We start from the raw sequence: 20,751 nt of genomic DNA on the forward strand, positions 1-20,751 counted from the left end.
TTTGAACTGGTATGACTTTATCAAATTTAAATAGTCAGGTGTCTATCACATGCCTGAAGGGTTGGTTTTATGAAGTATCCAAGTCCATGTTTTCCTCAGTGCCTCAACTCATTCCCTCTGCACTTTTGCCATTTATCATTATTGCACAATAAACATTTGGAAAGGGAAAAAAAAGTCTTCAAGTACCAAGAAGCCAAGATGGAAAACCATTCCCTGCTGGGAATGAACCACCTTCAGGTCCTTCCTGCAGCTCCCTGTGCTGGGAAAAGGCTGGAGAAATGGGAGAAGGCAAGGCCTGGCAGCTGGTGGGCAGAGGTGGCTCTGGCAGGTGTTTCCTTGGATGTCTGCACGTGTATCCCTGGGAAAGGAACGTCTCTCCTTAAAAACACTGCTCAGGTTTGGATGGGAATGATTTACAAACTGCCAGGGAGGCTTCAGGTCTTGTTCCCAAACGCTGCAGTTTCGACTCAGGAAATGATTTCCAGCATTCCAAGGAGCTCATTTTCCTTTGATTTGTCTCAGAAGGGACAAGGAATGTCAGGAGTGACTGTGGAAGTGCCTTCAGGATGCAAAGCCATCAGGTAACAGATGGCAAACCGATGGCTCAGCACTCAGGAAATTTACTGACAGGAAACCCAGACTTTGGAAAAGTTAATTCCAAACTTTCTGACTAAGGTTGTTTAACAGGGTGGATTTTCAGATTGAAAAGGGAAAGACAAGCACTGGAGAGGGTTGGACTCTTCCACAAGGGAATCTGTTGGCTGCCTCTTCCCACTGATCCGCTGAGTGTAGCAGAGAAGGAGCCAGGATGGATTTACCCTTTCTCCTCTCCTTCCCTCACCAGGCTCCACCTTCCTTCTTGTTTTCCTTCCCCCCAGCAGGTCTGTGCTGGGAGGATACACTCCATCAGGATGGGGAATTCCACCTGACCCCTGATCCCACACAGTAGCCAAGTGCCACTGGCACTCTGGTGCCTCCCAGGGAACCCCCAGGACTGGGAGCAATAAACACATCCAGAGGCACTTTGGAATCCCAGTGCTTTCCATAGGTATTCAGGAATTCAGGACAGCCTCCCCAGCTGCAGGGCTGTGTGTGCTGCCAGGCCTTGCAGGAGGTTTGGGCAGGGAATTCAACCCTGGAACAGCTGCAAAAATCTGTCTGGCATTTCATCCCAAATTTAGTTTCTAGTGGAAGGCCAGGGAGCATGGACAACACCTGACATTCCAGGGAAGGCCCACTTAGTTACACAGACAAAATTCCAACAGAATCAGAGCCCAGGGGCCATTTTTCATGGCTTTGGCACTGGCAGGATGAACCAGCAGCCTTGGCACAGCATCCCCAGCAGGGCACAGTTCAGCAGCTCCCTCTTCATGGCTCATAGAAACCTGCTCAGTTTGAACTGGGAAAAAGCTCCATAAAACCATCAAACACGTGGAGTTGGGAATTAGGGAGTCACTTCCCAACCCCCAGCCACGTGTGCAAAGATAACTGGGAGCACGTTTGTTTATTTAAACTCCGAGGAGGAAACAATAAAAATGTTCATTTGAGAAATGTAAACTCATTCCTGTTTCCTTGAACCGCACGTGGCACCTTCCAAAGTCCTCTGGGAGAGGACAAAGGACAGTCAGACAAACCCACTGGAGCCAGGAATTGCTCTGGAATGTTCAACTCACTACAGTGACACGGGGAATCCTTTCCCCAATGAGAGGGGCTAAAGCTAAATGGGGTTTTTGGCAATAAACACTTAATTACAGGGAAAGATCATTCCTGCAGGATTGCTCTGCAATTCCAGCTACAGAAGAACTCAGTTTTCTTCATCTGAGGAGAGACCTTCAATCTCATCTCTGTCTCCTCCAATTGCCATCCAGAAGGCTTTGGCCACCTACGATGGCAAAAGAGATGGGAAAGGAGAAAAATTCCCATGAAATGACTGAAGAATTTGAATTTACCACCCCAAAAAGAAGAGACTGAGCAGCAGGTACATGTGGCAGCCAGGTTATCTGGATACAAACCAGGTTGGGAAGTGTGACCTCACCCCTCTGAGGTTAAGGAATTCCAGGCAATTAATTAGGATTCATGGGAGGCACCTCTGATACCAAACCTGTGCTAATTAAGGCCTGATTAAATTTTCCAGGAGATCAAGGCTTTTTCATGGACTTGTGGAAGCTGGACAACAACTCCTGTGATTGCAGGGCCTTCAGCTGGGAAAGGGAAGGGAAAAGGGAGGGGGAAAGGGGAAGGGAAATGGAAAGGGGGAAAGGAAAGGAAAGGAAAGGAAAGGAAAGGAAAGGAAAGGAAAGGAAAGGAAAGGAAAGGAAAGGAAAGGAAAGGAAAGGAAAGGAAAGGAAAGGAAAGGAAAGGGAAGGGAAGGGAAGGGAAGGGAAGGGAAGGGAAGGGAAGGGAAGGGAAGGGAAGGGAAGGGAAGGGAAGGGAAGGGAAGGGAAGGGAAGGGGAAAGGGAAAGGGAAAGGGAAAGGGAAAGGGGAACTTAATGGCAAGGGGGTGGAACGAGATGATCTTTGAAGTCCCAACCCAAAACATTCTGGAATTTTCTGGTGTTTCAAAATTCCAGGTTTGTTACTCAGTTCTTGGGAGATACCTGACAGGTCCCTAGGACTGAGTGGTTTGTTTCTACTCCTCTCACCCCAGGAACCCTCCAGGAGCAGGAGCTATGGCTTAGGAAGGGAAAACCCCATTGTTGGTAATTCCAGCAGCGATTCCCAAACTCACCTTTTCCGCGTGGAGCTTCCTTTGTTCATGAGGCAACGTGGCAGCTTTATCTGTGGAAAAGAGGAATGACTTGGGTTGTGAGCCTCAGCAGTGAGCAGGGACAGGAACACCTCCTGCAGCTGGATTTAGGGAACTAGTTCGAGATCATAAAAAAGTGATCTCATTTAGTAACAGCAATTACTTTTACTAAACAGGAATAGGAATTCATACAGAATTCCCAACTCACTCTCTGGCTGTCATGCCTGAGCCCCTGGAATAGGTGCCAGAGCTCAGGTACCTCCCTCCTGCTGTTACCTTTCATTTCTTTCAGCTTTGAGAGCAGCCTTTCGAAGTTCTCCAGGTCCCCATCTCTCGTGGTCAGATTGGCCAACTCCTGGATGTCCATGTCCAACATGGGATCTGAAACAGAGATTGATTGAAGAGAAATTATTCTGGTTTATCAGCAAAAATCCGGTATTTTAACATCTGCAAATCTCATTTGCAAATTCCAGCCCCAGAGGAGAGAAACAAACAATTTACTGATTGTTCACATGGAAAATCAGGCATTTTATGGAAGGAATTGTTCCCTAGGAGGGTGGGGAGGCCCTGGCACAGGTTGCCCAGAGAAGCTGTGGCTGCCCCTGGATCCCTGCAAGTGTCCAAGGCCAGGCTGGATGAACTTGGAGCAACCTGGGATAGTGGGAGGTGTCTCTGCCATGGGTGGGAATGAGTTTAAGGTTCCTTCCCACTCAAACCATTCCAGGATTCCAGGATTTTATGATGTATTACATTGCAAGAGTGTGTTTGAGTTCATCCAGTAAAAGTTCCCTGCTGATTCTGGAATGATCTCTCTAGGAAGAACCACAGAGTGAATTAAAGCCTGATGAGACAGTGCTGAGACCACAAGTGATACCCTGTGTTTAGATCTCCACATACAAGTTGTGAGAAAGTCCCATCTCCTGGAATGCTGCACTTATTTAAGGACTGGCTCTGGCAAGTACATTTATCCTCACTTTTCCCAGTGGCTTTGTGGGACCATCCCAGCCAGGTGTGTCTGCTCCAAGCAGAGCAAGATCTCACCTGCAGCGTTGTCCAGCTGCAGGTTGTTTGTCCCAGCTCCATCTTCCCTGCTGTCAGCCTGGGAATCTTCTCTGTCTGCTGGGGAAGGGTTGGACTGTCAACAAACAAACAGGTGTTTGAGTGTGAAAAACCAAAAAACCCCATCAGCAAATCGAGTGCTTCCTGTTTTCACTTCAAAACCTGACGCTTCATCTTAAGCTGTCACTGCAAAAGCTGTGCCACGAAAAACCCCTTCTGCAAGGCTGCCAACAGGTACAACAGGGAGGTTTCTTAGGAAAGAATATGGTTTTAAATAACATTATGAAATGGTAGTTTTTGGTTTGCCCAAAATGCCGCTCTTGGATTAACAGATTAATGAGAAACATCTTGGATGGAGCTTTTAGTGATCTCTCCTTGGCTCTGGGGGTTGTTTTACACATTGGCACAGTGGGGAGGTGACAACCACCACCCTGAGGGTGACACAGGAAAGGGCAGCACAAGGGACAGGCTGAGCAAAGGACAGGAACCAGGAATTACTGTTTACTTCTGTCTCTTGGGTCTCTTCAGGGCCGACACTTCGATTCGCACCCGCCAACGTGCTGAGGAGCCCAAAGCCCTGGGTCCTGTCTGGAGACAAAGCAGAAGCTGCAGTTACCACAAACACTTGGAACTGGCCAGGTGGGATAGAGAGGATTTCAGGGAAAAGGTGTCAGTGCCTTAAAAATATATTTTAAGCAGAAATTTTACATGTTTTCTAAGGGTTTTTTAAACTCTGTTAGCAAGATTTACTGCTGAGTGTTTCTCACGGGGAGCCACAAATGTGGGATCTTTTTAATTCTCGTTTGAAGTCTCTGCTCCTTTAGGATTTGAGCTGGCAAATGGCTCCTGATTCCAAATGAGGCAGCTGGAGAAATCCAGGAGCAGCATTTGGTGTTCCTGACACTTGCATGGGAAGCAGCACTGAGTTTGGGGCTGGATACAGGAGATGCAACAAGTGCCTTTGCTCACACACAAATTGTTTAAATGGTAATGGCAAAGGCAACTTATAAAATATCTAATTCAGAATTCCTGGAAGGAGCCAGCCATCAAATCCAATTTGTGGAGGTGCTTTGGGCCTTCCACAGCTGCTGCCCTGCTGTGTATTTCAATGGGATTTTAAAATCTAACCTAAAAAGTGACTTCAGACCTAAACCTAAACAGTCAGCTAAGACAACAGATGTGCTACAGTATTTTTAAATTAAACTAGCTGCATTTTTAATTGTTTTTATATAAAAATATATGTATAATAGGTGATATTATGAGGTGTTTTTTATACCAAGTCATGCTTTTCTAAGTCATAGTTTACTCCTCCATACAAGCTGGCCTTGCACGGAGTAGTAAATGTTTGCAGTTACACAAGGGACTCAGGAGATTTTTCTGCAAATCTTTGTATTTTAGTCAACTAAAACTGAAATGTGAAGTTATTGTACTAGAAATAGCCAGGAAACAATGAACGGTGCCAAAAGAAAGATTTAATATTACTTTTGAAAATAAATGTGTTCTAAATGATTACACTCATGACTAAGCTCTAGACTCAACTGTTGAGCTGATGTCATTTTGATGCACTGTCCAAATTTCCCTGCCATTTCTCCAGACTCTCCTTTGGAGGGCTTGGATGTGTGACTGAACCCATCAGCCATCCAGCAAACACGTAAACACGTCTCCACAAGAGCATTCCTGGGACCTCCTTTCCTGCTGGATGCTCCTGCAGCTCACGTGTGTCCTGCCCCAGCCTCTCCTCCCCTCCTGCTCCCCCCAGCAGGTATTTGGGGCCACTGGCTCTGCTTTATCCACTTTTACTGCTGGAACAGGTCACCTTCCAAAGGGTTGGGAAGAAGTGAATCAGTGGAGCCAAATGAATTCCCTTAAAAATGTCCAGCTGCCATGGGAGAGCCTGTGAAGTCCGCCAGCAAATTAACAGGAATTGAGGGATAAAACACCAGGACTTGTATCCCAAAGCAAAGCAGCTTCCCCAGGTTTCATTGGGCTGTCTTTTGGGAAGCTGTAAAGATGGACATTCAGCCAATTTCTGAGTCATCTCAAGTGGGGTTGGACACTGCAGGCCAGAGTGTACTGGAGAGAGAACATTCCCACATTGGCAGAGGGCTGGACGGAGTGATCTAATCATGGACCTCGTTCCTATCTGGGATTAGTTTGTCCTGTCCAGAAAAATGACAGGGGCTCCCTGCTCCACATCCCCTCTTCCAACACTACAGAGCCTCAGCCAGAACAATTACAGATGTCATCCCTTTCAGAAAAACCTGGAATCTCCAGCAGGGCTCTCTGGACAGCAGCTATTTGTCTCTGGCTGCGTGGTTAGGGAGGTGGCAGACATAACACTCGGTTGCAGGCACACCCTTGAAAAGAGCCTTCCATAAACCCTTTTTATTGGATCTAAAAGTTATTCCAACTTCTGGGTGCAATTAAGGAAGTGGGTGATGCCTTACACAGTGTTCTTAGGGCAGCCAAGCCAAAAATTAGCTCATCCAACTTATTGTAATAATCAGTGGTTATGGTGGACCTGGGTTGTCCAGAGAAGCTGTGGCTGCCCCTGGATCCCTGGAAGTGTCCAAGGCCAGGTTGGAGCAACCTGGGATAGTGGGAGGTGTCCCTGCCCATGGCAGGGGGTGGCACTGGATGAGCTTTAAGGTCCCTTCCAACCCAAGTTTAAATAACTAAGTTTAAAAGTTCTCCCTAGAGCAAGATAATTGGCCCCACCTGAGGGAACCACCTTCACCTGGGCTCAGGAGGGAGGGATTTAAGCAGGGAACAAGCCAAGCTCCTCTTCCAAAGGGCAGGAAATGGTTTCTTTTCCTACCACACGAGCTCTTGGAGGGACAGATAAAGGCAGCAGCAGTTGTGGGGAGGGAAATATGTTATCTGGAGAATCACTTGTGTCCTGCACAAGGGGGAGAAAACCTCCTCCTTCTCAGAGTGAGAGAGCTCTGAGGGCTGGAGAACCAACAGCTTTACACCAGCTCCAAAAAGGAATTGCCCTCTGGAGACCCCCAGGTAAGGCTGTTTGTTTGTCTCAATAATTTATTTACTCAAAAAGCATGTGTTTGATGTAAAATTGTTTATAATTCAACTGTGTTACACTGGATAACTACTTTTATGAATCTGTGTGAGAATGGATATATTTAATGTTAAGAGAAAAAAGTCAAAATTTTAATAGGTGTGTGGAAAAACTACAGCTTGAGAAGAATTGTGTTTGGGCTTAAGATAAAATGCAGTAAAATAATATGGGTTTAATGCTCATGCTTGAAGAAAGTCATTCCTGCTCTGCTTGTAAACTTAAATTGTCACAGGAACAGGTTGTTGAAGGAAGGCAATGCTGTAACACTGTTTTTTTGGATAGCTACACTTAACAGTGCTACAACCACATGCTACTACACATTTACTACTAGAATTATCTTATGCTCTCTGAAAAATCTCCCCATGGAACACAAGAGCGTGGTTTCCAAGCAGGCAGCACTTGTAGGTAATTCAGTGGAAAAGCTAAAGTTTGATTCACATGGCAGCCAGTTTGCAGGAGCTGGAGGAAGCTGAAAACAAAAGATGTGTTACAGGTTGTAAAAAGTTTTATTTTAAGTAAAATGAGCTTCCCTTTGAAGGCACAGTCAGGCTGCAGCACCTTCCAAATATAGCTCACTTCCTGAGGGGTTTGTGGTGATGTGTGGGCTTTGTGGAGATAGAAAATCTGGATTTTCAAGGAGTCTGACCTTTCCAGAACACAGCAGTGATGTGTAGGAATTTCCCCCCCATGAAAAACTGAACATGTGACTGAACTGTGCCCTTCTGTAAGGTAGCATCTGCCAAATGCAGGAAATATGCTGCTAAGAAACCACTTTTGGCACAAGTGAGATAAGTTTGCACCATCTGCCGTGGTCACCTGGTTCTCTGCAATGGTAACACTAAGTCAGACCCCACCTTAACCTCATTTCTGATGCAGGATGAGAAACAGTCAGGAAGCTGCATTAAAAAAATAAAACATATGATCAGTTTGGGAGTCCTCATCTTGGTTTTACTGAGTCCTAGCAACCATTTTGCAGCTACAGGGAGGAGCAGAAGCCTCTCAGCACTTTAAATCAGCTCACAGTTAAAAGTCACAACAGGAGAAAACGGGACATGAGGGAGCAGACAGACATTGGAAGGCTTCTGGTGGGGTAAGGGTTTGTGAAACAGGAGGCCAAGCCCTCCCCAAGAGTTTAGTCCTCCTACATTTCCTGCAGCACCTCGTGTTGTTAGAAAGGTAATTAAAGGTTTTCAAGTAAATGGAAGTGTCTGCACTTGCAGCCACAGTATTTCCTTTTCTAATGAGTCTAAACCTAAAGTGATTTTTTTTTTCCCAAAATTCTAGATACCAGATAATCACTTGTCTGCAGGAAATTATCTGAGGTTGCCTGTTTCAAAGAAATTCTGTGGTTTCCACATACTCAAGTGGGGTTTTCTGCAGGGAAATCTATCCTTCTTGCAATGCACTTGGTACATCCTTTAACATTTGACATCACCTCTCTGCCAAATCTCATCTCTGCACTTGCTATTCTCCTTGTTTCAAAAATTAAAATAAATCCCAAATTTGGACTTTACCTTTTACTTCTTCTACACCAAACCCTGTATCAGTTTTTAGACCTGATAATGACAAACTATTTCCTGCTAGAGTTTGGGGGGACAACCTTTCATTTTTCATTGCAACTTGTAGAATCCATGGAACATTTCACTCAGTTATTGACAGGGTGCAAGGTAAAGCACAGAGGGAGCAGGAGCAGATGCTGAAACAGGAGTAAATCTTGACACAGAAATTCTTCCCAGTGAGGGTGGTGAGGTGCTGGAATGGATTTCCCAGGGAAGCTGTGGCTGCCCCAGCCCTGGGAGTGTCCAAGGCCAAGTTGGATGAACTTGGAGCAACTTGATCTAGTGGAAGGTGTCCCTGCCCATGGCAGGGGGTGCAATGAGATGAATTTTAAGGTCCCTTCCAATCCAAACCATTCCATGATTCTGTGATAAACTCACAGGCAACAGGAGAGATTTACTGGGACATCAAGGACAAGGAAAGCAACCCCTGAACCCTCTTATTCCCCGGGAAAGGTTGAGGGGTGCTCAGATCTCTCTCTAGTGATGCAGTAGCTCAATTTAAACTTTTGGTAGGAAGCCCAAGCCCTGTGGGATTCCCAGACTGCAGGCAGGAGGGAGCTGTCACATACCACTCTTCATGACCACGTTGGACCACACGTTGGCATTGAGGGCTTGCACGATCCGCTTCACCCCGGTGGACTCGGGGAAATCATCTAAACCAGAACAGAGACATTGCCCTCCTAAAAATCACACCCAAACCCACCAGGGGCCCCAAAGCCAGCAGAGGTGTGGCTGCAGGCCTGTCCCATCTTCTCCCAATCCACAGAAATTGTCTCTTCTGGGAGGAAACACAGATTTCTCACCTTTGTTTCCTGAGAGGCCAAAGAAATCTAAATTAACACCTCACTTCCTGGTCTGAGCTTCCAGGTATAATGAACTGTGAGCTCTCAGCCTTTGGGACAGATCTACATTGTTAAGTACCATCTGAGTAAATTTAATAGTGACAGACAATTTTTAAGTTGCTGTTAAAACCTTTTACCCCAGGATCTTTTAGAGTGCTGTGTGGCATAAAAATAGATATTAGAATTAATGCTGTGGGGCATAAAAATAGGTATTAGCATTATTCTTCCTTACTTTAGAAAGTAAAGAAGTTGAGACAACCATTTAAAAAAGGTGTGATGCTTGTTAGAAATGAGATTGATTATTGTAAAGTTGTCTCCACAACATCTATCTCGGAATGTTCCAGTAATCCTGGGAATTACAGGAACCTGAAAGACGAGGGAAAGCATTATTCAGATTTGAACTTATTTACTGAATAGATCTGACACCACTTGGGACAAAGTCAGTTTTCCCATTTCCTCAGTTTAGTCAGCTTCCCATGTTTGTGCAGGTTCACAAAGGGAAAAAAAAAAAAACCCACCCAAACAATTCTTTGGTTACAAAAATGTGATTGTTTAGAAATCAAACCCCAGTGACTCAGGGACAGGTGCAGTAATTGAAACTGCCTTTAAAAAGGAATTTAAAGCTCTCTCTCTGACCCCTTAGATCAAATGTTTTGCCCTCTGTGATGCTGCTGTTTGGTTTTATATCAGAGTCATTATCAAAGTCTCAGTTTGGAGCTCTTGTCCTGGCTGAGTGTCAGTGAGTCACAGCAAAAGCTCTTTTGTGATGAGCTGCCAGAAATGTCAGAATTTTGAGCAGATACTGGCCCAGAGTGTTTACTGCATCTGTTGTGCCTTTTGTAATTCACACAGCATGTTTATGGGGTAAATAAGTTACTCACTGGAACACAGTTCCTCCTCTGCATGAGTCACAGTGAATCAGCTACCATTTAAAAATCTAGGGAAGAACATGGATCTTAATATTCCCAAAATTAACATCCTGAGTCGTTGTTACTCCTATTGTTTATATTATGTAAATGGTAAACAGCTTGTTCTTTAAAAGAGTTATTCAACAGAAAAATAACTCAATGTAATGTTACTAATATTTCCTTTCCAAGCATTCAAGGGTCTTCACTTGTGATTTTTCTGGGAATCAGAAACATGTGCATCCCTTCCTCTTTGACCAAACAAAAAAAAAGCACTTTAAAGGCACGGTGAGGGGAGAAGGAGAGTTCTCAGCTACTCAAGATACAATTTACTGAGCCTTTAAAGGGGGAAAGGGGTGGGACTTGTGCTCTAGCTGAGGATTTTACACTGGATTCTTTTTGATGAACCTGAAATGTTAGTGACTGCCTGCACTCCAGCCTGACAGTGCAGTCACTTCTCTCGTTTTGGCTCTGTAGGGGTAAGATGGAAACACTTTTTTGCATCACTGAAGTGAGGAGATAAGGCTGATGCTGCTAAGGCTCTCAGGAAGTGCACAGTCACTCTTCAGGAGTGGAACATCACACTTCTGACTTTTTTTTTGCCTTTTTTTTTTTTTCTTTGAGTTACAAACGTATGGGCAGCCAGTGATTCTGAAACTGGTTTATTTCCTGTGTAACCCTGTATGTTGTTCTAAAATGTTTTTAATAACCTCCCCTCTTCAGCCCATGGTGTCACTGTTTGAATAATGTCTATCTTCTCTTGGTAGTTACAGTAGTTTAAGTTTCTTTTTAAAGCAACAAAGAGTTTTCCTGCACTTGTGCATCTCTCGTTCTTTTTAGATTTATTTTCCAAGTGGAATTTATTTTCCAAGTGGAATATAAATGCTCCTAATGTATCAATACAGCCCTAGGGTTCAGTGCCAGAGAAAGGAGCAGATATTATTATTTTTATGGAGGTGCTACATAAACAGCAGCTGTATTTGGGAGGAGACAAATGGAATTTCTCAGAGGAAATAACCTCCTCCTCCTCCTCCTGACCTTTTATAGCTGAGACTAAGCCCCACCAACTGGGAGCATTCCATGTTGTAATCATGTGGCACATCAACAATTGCAAGGGGCATAACTTTTAGAAGTTATTTTGGGGTGTTTTTTCATTCTCAAAATGACAAGAGAAGTGGCAGTCTTACCATCTTCGTCAGGCAGCTCCTCAGGGTTAAGTTCTACCAGCTCAAAGCCATGTTTGATGCACCATTCTTGAGCTTTCTGTCTGTTTACACCTAAATTGGGAAGCAAAAATGGGTATTAAACATACAGATTTGAGAGCAGTATCAGCAGTTGAATATTTAGCTGTGTTTGATTCACTCAAGGTTGTTTGCTTATTTTGGACTGTATAGGGGAAAAGTGTTGTTATAGCTGCTGTGGTCCTTCATTCACTTGGGATTCCAAAAGCTGCAGAGTTAAACTCCTCCTTGGAATTGTTTTGGGGGTTTTTTGAAATGTCATGAAGTTAAATGGCTTTGGAAGGTACTCAAAGGAAAATGTAAGTGAGGTGCTACAGTGAAAGAAGACTTCCATTAACTCTGGGGTTGATAGTGAGTTAAGCTGCAGGGACACATCTGCACCTCCAAGCTCACTGTTGTGTTTAATGGCCAAATGGTCAAAAAAAAGTCCTTTCCACTGGAATTAAGCAACCAACAGCCTCCCCCAGGATCATGCAGATCCAGCAGTGTGAAGGCCTTTTCTCCTGGCAGTGGCAGGGCACCCAGAGCTCACTCTGAGCAGGCTGGCACAGTTCTGATTCAGCTTTAACCACAACTTGCCGATGGTTTCTGCCCCTGCTCCCGAGTCTCTTGGCTGTTCAGCACATCTCAGGGCCACTTGCACCCAGATATTCTGAGCAATAACTGACTGAATTAATGAATTATCCTGCAGGGTTAATGACTCTGTCAGTGGGGGAGTTCTGGGGGGTTCATACCGTTCTCAGACACTCTGTCGCACACCAGGATCAGCACCTCTGGCAGCCACTCTTCTGTCAGGGGCAGCCACTCAGAGACACTTTCCAGCCCAGTTTTCTAAAGACAGGAGGGGAAAAAAAGGAATTCTTTGGAATACATCCTCAAATACTTGAGTTTTTAATAGTATTAGAACAAAATGAAGTAAGGAAATGTGCTTTTTCTGTCTCAGTCTTTCTGGCTCCTGCTAAAGCGCTGTTTCCACTGCTGCCTTACAGCTCAGTAGCAACAATTTTGGATAAAATGCACTGAATCTTACATTTAGCTCCCTCATTTTTGGCTCTCCTAAAGGAGCCTTTCCAAAGCAGCATCAGGTAGGAATAACACTGGAAGAGGATTTGCCTAACTTAGTGGCATATTTGTATCTTAAAAACCTCTCTTCCAGTTGGAGTAGAGTAGTAAAAGGGGAGGGAACTGCTGCTATTGTTAGCAGGCATAATTTAACATGCATCTCCTAACAATTAATAGCACAGCCTGGAGGGAAGGGATGGCACAAGAGGGAGAATCTCATTTATGGTTATCACTGTGCTAAGGCAGCTCCATCACACAGATAAAGCAAGAAAAGGAAGCAGAAGAGTCTCACTGTTGTGCTGTCAAAGTACACCACGAACGCCTGCACGGACTCGGCGATTTCTCCGGTGACGTGGAACGTGTTTGGGACCACACAGAGATGGATATCTGCAGAATAATACTTGTTATCGATTGTCCAGGGGTAAAAATTCACTCTGCCACTCGTAATTGCACCCACAGTCAGGTCATCTTTCCCTGTGATACCTGTGGAAGAGAAAAGGAAAGAGAAGGGTGATGAAGGAGAGTACAGTGCCAACTTTTCTTGCTATAATAAACCAGCCTGTATTCAAGATCTCTACAAATTCAACTCAATTTGTTACTCTGTCCTAGATTTTAATACTTAGCTTTCAAAAGAATTTGCTTTCTAGTTTTCAAAGTAAGACATGGTACAGCAGCTCTCTGGAAAGCCTTTTTTTTCCCTGGAAATGCCTTTTTTAAAGTGTTAAACTCACTGCCTGTAGACAGGATGTATGGAGAGAACACCTTGACTCTGTTACAGCAGAAACAACCTTCACACAGTCATTCAGATGTAAAGAACTGTTTGACTGTGACCACAACCTGAAGGTAACTAATGAGAAAACGAACCCAGTTACTACAATTTGGTTGTAATTCCCATTAAATTCCACGTAGGAGTTCAACAATTAAAATCCCAGGCAGTGTTTGATAAGATGATGTTAAACACTGCCCTTCCAGGTAGGAACCTTCCCAGTGCACACTCCTGGCACCTCACGGAGTGGGATTAGAGTTTGCAGCAGAGCATCCCTCCATACCTCCAGGGAAAGGGCAGAATACCTTGTTGGAGCTGGATGAACTCGAGGTCACCTGAAAACACAGGTCAATTATTTATAAAATGGCCTGAGTCATTCACAATTGCCTGGGGCATCAGAGGAGTTAAAGAAATAAAGTACACAGCTTTTCAAGGATCTTAAAGGTTGTATTTTAAGGTACTGAGAGGCAGTTCCTGGAGTTGTAAGAAAAGGCTGTTCCCCAAATAGTCTGGACCATGAATTTGAATTTATCTGTATCTTACTAATAAAAAGGCAGGAAAAGCCTGTTGCCAAGGTTGCCATAGAAAGGTTCAATGATTTTTGCAACTAACTGCAAAGTCTGGTGTGCTGAATGAACACAGTGTACAGGGCAGGGAGAGGGGAGCTCTGAACCAGGATTATTTGCAGCAGTGAGGAGGAGATGGAACCTGAGGGAGAAATTCCACCTCAGAAACAGAACCCTGGAGCCATTTCCTACTGAAGAGGATGAAACAGGAATCTCCTCTCTGGGTTTGTGAAGAAAAATGTGCTTTTTCCAGGTTAAAGTTTGATTTTTTTTTTTTTTATTTTATTTTTTTTACTTGGGATGCCAAGAGTTTTCAGAGCAATTGGTTTTTACATTTGCTTTGTAAGTGATTTTTTTTTTTTTTTTAACTTGCAGAAGAGTTCATGGACAAATTTAGGCCTCAAAGTACTGCCAGCATGAGGACATGGCCCATTTCCTATTACCTGCTCCTTGTTCCTGTACTTTAAGTAGTTTTCTTTCATCCCATTGTGCTGCTGATGACCCATCCTGCAGCCAAAGATTTTGCCAATTCCCTGTGAAATTTCTCTCTCAGTAAAAATGGATGTTGCACACTAAACTCAAAAGGGCTTCAGGAACTTGCTGAAAGGATTCAGATTTGCTGTGGCCCCAGCCTGCACTCAGAGTTGTAACAAATTACTGCAGAACAGCCTGGCAGGAAACTCAACAGCTTGGGAGGGGTTTTCTCCCACAAAAGTTGCTTAAAACAATTAGGTTTTGGCCTTTAGAGTAAACAAGCAGAGACTACAAGAGAAATATATACTGCAACTCCAACTGAGTTCTCATTCTATGCAGAAACTAGTTTTAGGTGTCATATTTACCACCTCTGCATTCCAAAAATTTCTTTCTGGAACAAAATGTATTTTAGTGAAAAAAGGAAATTCAGCCACAATAGTTTGGTATTCAGTCTAAGGAATATTGATCAGAATAACCCCATGAAGTTCTGTTTGGATACAGAATAAACTCCTAGAAAATGAATATGGCAGAAGGAGGTGGCTTGTCCAACTTATCTCTCGTGAGTGGCTTAGGAGGGAGTTACTCCTTTTTAATATTAAACTCCTCAGCCACTGAAAGTGTCAGTGGTTTGCCATCCAAAGAGCCTGGAAAACCAAGTGAGTCACTCTGTGACCACAAGAGAAGTAGGGCCTGCTGGGCTGGGCTCTCCAGCTCCCCTTTTGGGAGAGGGAAGAGGCTGCTCTGGGTGACAGGAATGCAAACACACTCCAGAGGCATCGCTAAAAACACTCGTGGAAAAGCTCGTGGCACTCAGGAAAGTTGCTTGGTGTCACTCAAAAACGTGGTTTAGAGTTCAGAGTCTTCTAAGAAATATTGGGAGTTGTTTTACTTCCAGGCAGTCAGCTTAGATTTTCAGTTAGTGCATTACTTGTGTCCTCCTTCATTCACAGGTGAGTGGATCTATCTATAATTTTTAATGAAGTGGACATTAATCCTGATTGATGCCTTTGGAAATTAATTTCAGCTATTTACATAAATCTTTGCTCATTTTACTGACTTAGACTTGTTAACTTTTAATTTCATATTCTTGCCTATAGACAAGATAAATGAAACAATGACTTGGAGGACAAAGCAGACATGGCAAAGCTCTATAACCTCACATCCATTCCCTTTTTTAATACTGAGGCTTAGTGCAAATACTTTTTCAAAAGGTGAACTGGAGAGCAGAAAAAACTTTTCAGAAAGCTGAATAATCAGTATTATCAATAATAATCAAACACCCCTGTGTAGCTCTCTTGCAGCAATTTCCCTGTTCTCTGACACCCAACTGATATTTTTAAGCATTTTGACCACATGGTGTTAAATAGTAATATTTTTTGGAATAATCATAACTACTTTTTGCAGGGTGTTTTCCTTTCCAAAGGGGTTAAGGTACTGATCACTCTTCCTGGTGTTTTTCAGACTGAATCCATGCTGTAAGAACACAAATCAGCCTCCTACAATGCCCTAAATGATCCCAAATCCTCAAGAGTTGTCAGGTATTCCAAGTAGTTCCCACATTCTGGGCCTTGAGAGCCACCTGGTGGAATAAACCATAAAAAATACTCCTAAAAACTACACCAAGAAGGAAAGAGACCCCAAATGTGCTGTAGGGGAGGAGGGGAGTGGTAAACAGTCAAAAAAGGGAAGGGAAAGAAGGGAAAACAATTACATCAGGCAGGATTTATCTGTTGGTCAGTGTTTTTAAAACTGAAACAATCTTATTTGCTGTTTTAATTTGTGATAAATATATCACAATAAGACACAGATCTATGTTCATTTTAAATAGTTTTGTTTTGCCACAACACCCAATAAATTAAAGCATTCAGATCATCCTACAGAAACTTGAACAAATAAAAATATATCCAGCAAATATACCATAACACTTTCTTCATCCTCAAGTCATTTCCTACTGGGAAAAGACTTGGAATTAGCCTGGAAGGTTCTGACAGGCTGTTTGACCCCACCAGCCCAGCCCTGTCCCCACCAGTATGTCCTTGGATGTTTTACAATGTTCTGCTGGATGGATCTGATTTAAATTCACTTGTTAAACGAAACAGACACTTAAAATTCAAATGGTATTTTAGTAAATCATCTTGTTTCTTTCAGGAAGATTTTAATGTCTTTGTGAAGAAACCCAATCAAGGACACCCAGAGAAAGCAGTGAGACTCCAGTTTGGTGGAAGCTGAGACATTTCAAAGTGAGTACTATTTTAAAAAAATCTGAAGTTTAAATTTAAGACTTTCTCAGATTAAGTAACATTTCTATGAAGCTTTCTACTCATTCTTTTTTTTTTGTTTTTCATGGGGAAATTAAAGTTAAAAAATCAAAGGAAACCTACAGGAACCTTGAACCTTCCCATTTGCTTATTTTCCTCAAAAATAAGCAAAACCCAATAATTATATTCTTTGCTGTGGAATCCTTAAATAATTCAGTATCAACTCAGTTGGCAGAGAAGCTTTTGACTGCAGACTTTGTACTGTTGTTTTTGTCTCAAAATGTAGTTTAATGAGATGGAGGGAGCCAGTTCCTGGGGGCAGCCCTGTGCTTTGTGAGGTCCTAAGTAAGACCCTGCTCAGGAAAAGATGAAAATAAATCCAGAAAAGGGGATGAGGGTGCTAAGTTCTACATTTCGAGTGTGCATAGCAAACTGTTCATGAGTTCCCTAAAAAGCAAGGCTGTCCTAAGATGTTGTAATGGGAAAGCCATGAAGATGTAAACAGCTTCTTTTTGGAATCCCTCTGAATTTAGAATTACCAAAAATCCCCCCACGGTTCTCTCTGTTATCAGGTCTCCGTATGTTCCCTTTTAAAGCCATGAAAAGGAATACTGGGTTTCCAGGAAAACCACTTCCTACAGACTCAATTCCATGTATTTGACATGAATTGTAATCTGCAATTGTAACAACTGCAGAGCAGATGAGTTTTTTAGTTTTCCCTTTTAGTGCTTCTGCACTGGGACAACAAATGGTCTAATGCAAGAGCCCAGGCCCAGCAGGAATTTTAGAAATTCCACCATCCTGAAGGTCCAAGACAGTCTCTTCACTTCATAAATGGGCAGGTGAAAGCAAAGGGACAGTATTTAGTTTGCTCCTGGTTTTCCCTTGCCCATAATCCTGAGCCACTGGGGTTGCTTTGGAGTCCCCCTCTTGTTCCAGGGACCACTGATGCATCCCAGAGAAACAAGAATTGGTTAAGGTAATTCTCAAATTGTCCAGGTATAACTCACAATAGCTTATTCCCACAGAAGGGGGTAAAAGAGTATTTTGGGACATGGGGCTTCCTTTACCCTGGGTGTCAGAGTGGACAAACCACAACCTAGGGCTCCAGACCATCCCTGTTTAATGAATTATTTCCTTGAAGCACTAAGGAGGTCCCTGACACGGGCTGCAGGGGACTGGGTGGCAGCCCTGGGGCTGGGGGGAAAGGATCGAGACCCTGAGGGGAGGATGGAACCCCCGAGAGGTGGATCTGAGACCTGAGGGGGCAACTGGGACCCTGAGGGGTGGATTTGAGACCCTGAGGGGGCAACTGGGACCCTGAAGAGTGGATTTGAGACCCTGAGGGGGCAACTGGGACCCTGAGGAGTGGATTTGAGACCCTGAGGGGGCAACTGGGACCCTGAGGGGTGGTTTTGAGACCCTGAGGGTAGAACTGTGACTCTGAGGGGGGGCTCAGCCGCCACGACGAGAGCACTGGGACCCTGAGGGGATGGCAGCGATCCTGAGGGGAGGATTGATCTCCTAAAGTGCCGATTGAAACCTGAAGGGAGAATTGGGACCCTGCTGGCGAGGGACAGCGATCCTGACGGAAGGACTGAGCCCCTGAGAGAGGAACAAGGATACTGAGCGGAGGACTGGGACCCTGGCGGGAGCACAACCACCCTAAGGGCCCGGGCTGGGGGGAGGAGCCGCTGCCAGGCCGCTTCCAGCGGGCGCGGGCAGGCCGAGTCCCCTCGTTCCGCCCTCGCGGGGGCCGCGGCGGCACCGACTCACGTTTGACGAGCTCCTCGGGCGCGAAGCCCGCGGCGCAGCTGGTCACCAGCGCCAGCGGCCCCGCCGCCGCCTCCGCCGCCATGGCGCCCGCGCCGCGCCCGCCCTGCCGCCGCTACCACCCGCGCGCGGGGGGGGCGGCACGGGGAGGAGCCGGGCCGAGCGCGGGTTCGGCCCCTGCTCGGTGCGCTCTCCCCCCCTCCGCGGCGGGGCGGATGGTGCGGCCCGGGCAGCGCGTCCCGTTGCCGGGTGAGGCGGTGCCGCCATGGCCGCGCCGGGAGCGGGGCCGGGAGCGGGGAAGGTGCGTTCGGGAGCGCCGGGAACGGCCGCTCCTGCCCCCGGAGCGGCCCCTCCGGCCACGGCAGAGCAGCTGCGGGGCTCCCCGGCACGCCTCGAGCCCCCGGGCCACCCCTCGGCTGAGGCGCGGCGCGCCCTGATGTTGCTGAGGGGATGGGGGGGGCGCGGGGCGTCCGGTGCTCCCTGAGGGGGAGGCGCCGGTGGGGGTCGGGTCGGGGCTTGGGCTGTGGAAATGCTGCGTAAATGCTGTGGGGTTTAGCCTAGCGAGACCTCGAAATTGTTTAGTTAAGGCAAATACGCGTTTTTGATGTGTTTTCCTCACAGGCTGCCCCGAGTTTTAAGTCCTTCATTAAGGGTTTTGAGGTCCCTGCCCAGTGAAGCCCCTTGTGCTGCGAGACGTGTGTGAAATGTGTGAGGAAACAGAGAACCTCAGTCCTGAAGTTTATCTCGTTGCTTTGTGAGGTTCGTTTTCAAATTGATTTTTTCCTCAGCTTTTCTAGAGTCAATGACTAAGTAATTGGCTTGGTATTCTTTTATTTATAATAGTACAAAAGTATGGGAGAGCACATGTTTGGTTTTTTTCCTGTATTTAAGAAGCATTTAATTTGGATTAAATCCTTCTCTCTAATCCCATGAGGCTTGGTTACAGGTATAATTTTTGTTCTAACCTGTTTTTTTTAGGTTCAAGAAGACCTTCACAAACTTAAAATGGAAAATATCAACCTGAAAGGAACAACAGAAACTGTGGATATCAGTGACCTCAGAACAGCACCTGAAAGAACTGAGCTTGGGCTGAGAGTAAGTAAAATAGAGCAGACCCAGAAGATTATTCAGTTGTTGAGGTCTCTGTCAGTAACTCACATGGAGCCACTGATTTGTCATCCTGCAGGATCCCTTTCTAATCAGCAAATGATGGGATTCCTCAGATATTACAGTTCAGAACGTTGGCTTCAATTTTTTGGGTCATCAGAATGAATTGATCTTGTGCCCATCAGCCAAAATCAGATTTTTTAGTCCAACAGAGGCACAAACTCCTTATCAACTTTTCAGTCAAGTGGAGATCTGGTTTGCTGAATTAACTGAGTTAAATTTAATATCCCTCATACCTTTGTAGTAGTCTAAACATTATTTTTCCCCCTCTTAACAGAAATGTGCTGAAAATTATTTAAATGCTATAAGTGGACAAGTGTTACCTGTTTGTTCTGCTGGTAATAAAGAAGTCAATTCAAAAGAGGCCCCTCAATGGTAAGTGGAGCAGCTGTTTTATTGCAGCAAGACACAGAAAATGTAACAGAATTTTGTAAAGCAAGTGGGAGAATTGGCCTGGATGAAGTTAGTTTGGTCATGTGCTATTTTGGTTTCATTTTAAGGTAAAAAAACAATGCAAAAGTAAATCTAGTTCTGAGAAGCTACAGCAGCATTCTGCTAATTGCTGTGGCTTTATTTTTGCTAAATGCAGATGTAAATAAAATAGAGTCTTTTGGATCCAGTCAGATGAAAGCAGTATGGGTTTAATAGGTGAAATCAATGTAATTTAAAAAACCTCACTGTTTTTCTTTCTAAACCAGGGCTCTTCCTTCTGGGGCTTCTCAGAAGCAGCTGGTTTTGCCTCGAGTCCCTGTTGAGCCTGTGACTGTCCAGACATGCAGCAGAGCATCACCACGTGTGCCTCAAGGTTCCCAGGTCTGAAATAACACCCTAATTATTCTGCCAGAGACCCCACTAAATGAGTAACATGGAGCATAAGTGATGTTTGCAGGAGCTGGGGGAAAACCAAGTTGCAGCCAAAAAAGCCCAGGTGCTGTTTTCACATCAAAACTTGTCATATGGGCAGTAACTTGTCCACAGGTGTCAGAATAGCCTTAGAATTATTGTTTAATATTGTTATTTCTGAGTCTTAGCAGCAGCAGGATAAGTCTGCAAACCCAGCTCGGGGGGATTTGAGAAGCACTGTCCCTCTTAACTTTTTTTTTCCCCTGCTATGTGGTGGAATTGGGTTTTTCCTCCTAATAAAGCCTGGGAACCACAAAGAGGTGTCTTCCACTCCTGCCCTGATCATCTCCCTGTCAGAGAGGGGCCTTTGCATTGTGAATCATCTCCTGTTTTAATTGAGAAGGTGCTCAGTT

General features: G+C 44.8%; 2 protein-coding genes across 7 annotated transcripts in view; one reads left to right on the forward strand and one right to left on the reverse strand.

Annotated features, from left to right (window-relative positions):
* Nucleotides 1–101: 101 nt before the first annotated feature.
* Nucleotides 102–18,438, reverse strand: AAGAB (alpha and gamma adaptin binding protein). Its single transcript, XM_051796917.1, has 10 exons — nucleotides 18,332–18,438; nucleotides 12,784–12,974; nucleotides 12,164–12,260; nucleotides 11,376–11,465; nucleotides 9,011–9,094; nucleotides 4,312–4,394; nucleotides 3,789–3,882; nucleotides 3,024–3,128; nucleotides 2,730–2,779; nucleotides 102–1,882 (listed from the first exon to the last, which is right to left on the reverse strand). The coding sequence occupies exons 1-10, from the start codon at nucleotides 18,411–18,413 to the stop codon at nucleotides 1,805–1,807; spliced, it is 954 nt and encodes a 317-aa protein (XP_051652877.1). The 5' UTR covers nucleotides 18,414–18,438; the 3' UTR covers nucleotides 102–1,804.
* A 108-nt stretch (nucleotides 18,439–18,546) lies between these two features.
* The window catches only part of IQCH (IQ motif containing H), a 53,221-nt gene continuing 51,016 nt past the window's right edge, over nucleotides 18,547–20,751 (forward strand). For 5 of the 6 annotated variants that reach the window (XM_051796863.1, XM_051796861.1, XM_051796862.1 and 2 more), the window contains exons 1-4: nucleotides 18,547–18,629; nucleotides 19,307–19,423; nucleotides 19,773–19,870; nucleotides 20,194–20,308. In XM_051796863.1, the coding sequence (XP_051652823.1) occupies nucleotides 18,594–18,629; nucleotides 19,307–19,423; nucleotides 19,773–19,870; nucleotides 20,194–20,308 (366 nt within the window). In that variant the 5' untranslated portion in view covers nucleotides 18,547–18,593. Of the gene's footprint in view, nucleotides 18,630–19,306; nucleotides 19,424–19,772; nucleotides 19,871–20,193; nucleotides 20,424–20,751 lie in introns of those variants that run through there. The other variant, XM_051796864.1, reaches the window with a different exon arrangement.

This window comes from Manacus candei, unplaced genomic scaffold (genome assembly GCF_025592945.1).
Source record: "Manacus candei isolate 608988 ecotype Guabito, Panama unplaced genomic scaffold, ASM2559294v1 h1tg000046l, whole genome shotgun sequence".
Lineage (NCBI taxonomy): Eukaryota > Metazoa > Chordata > Aves > Passeriformes > Pipridae > Manacus > Manacus candei.

Coding starts and splice junctions, on each gene's coding strand:
- AAGAB (XM_051796917.1), bottom strand. CDS start 18,413: ATGGCGGCGGAGGCGGCGGCGGGGCCGCTGGCGCTGGTGACCAGCTGC. Junction 12,975..18,331: donor GCCCGAGGAGCTCGTCAAAC/GTGAGTCGGTGC, acceptor TCTCTTCCACAG/GTATCACAGGGAAAGATGAC. Junction 9,095..11,375: donor GGAGCTGCCTGACGAAGATG/GTAAGACTGCCA, acceptor GTTCTGGTTTAG/ATGATTTCCCCGAGTCCACC.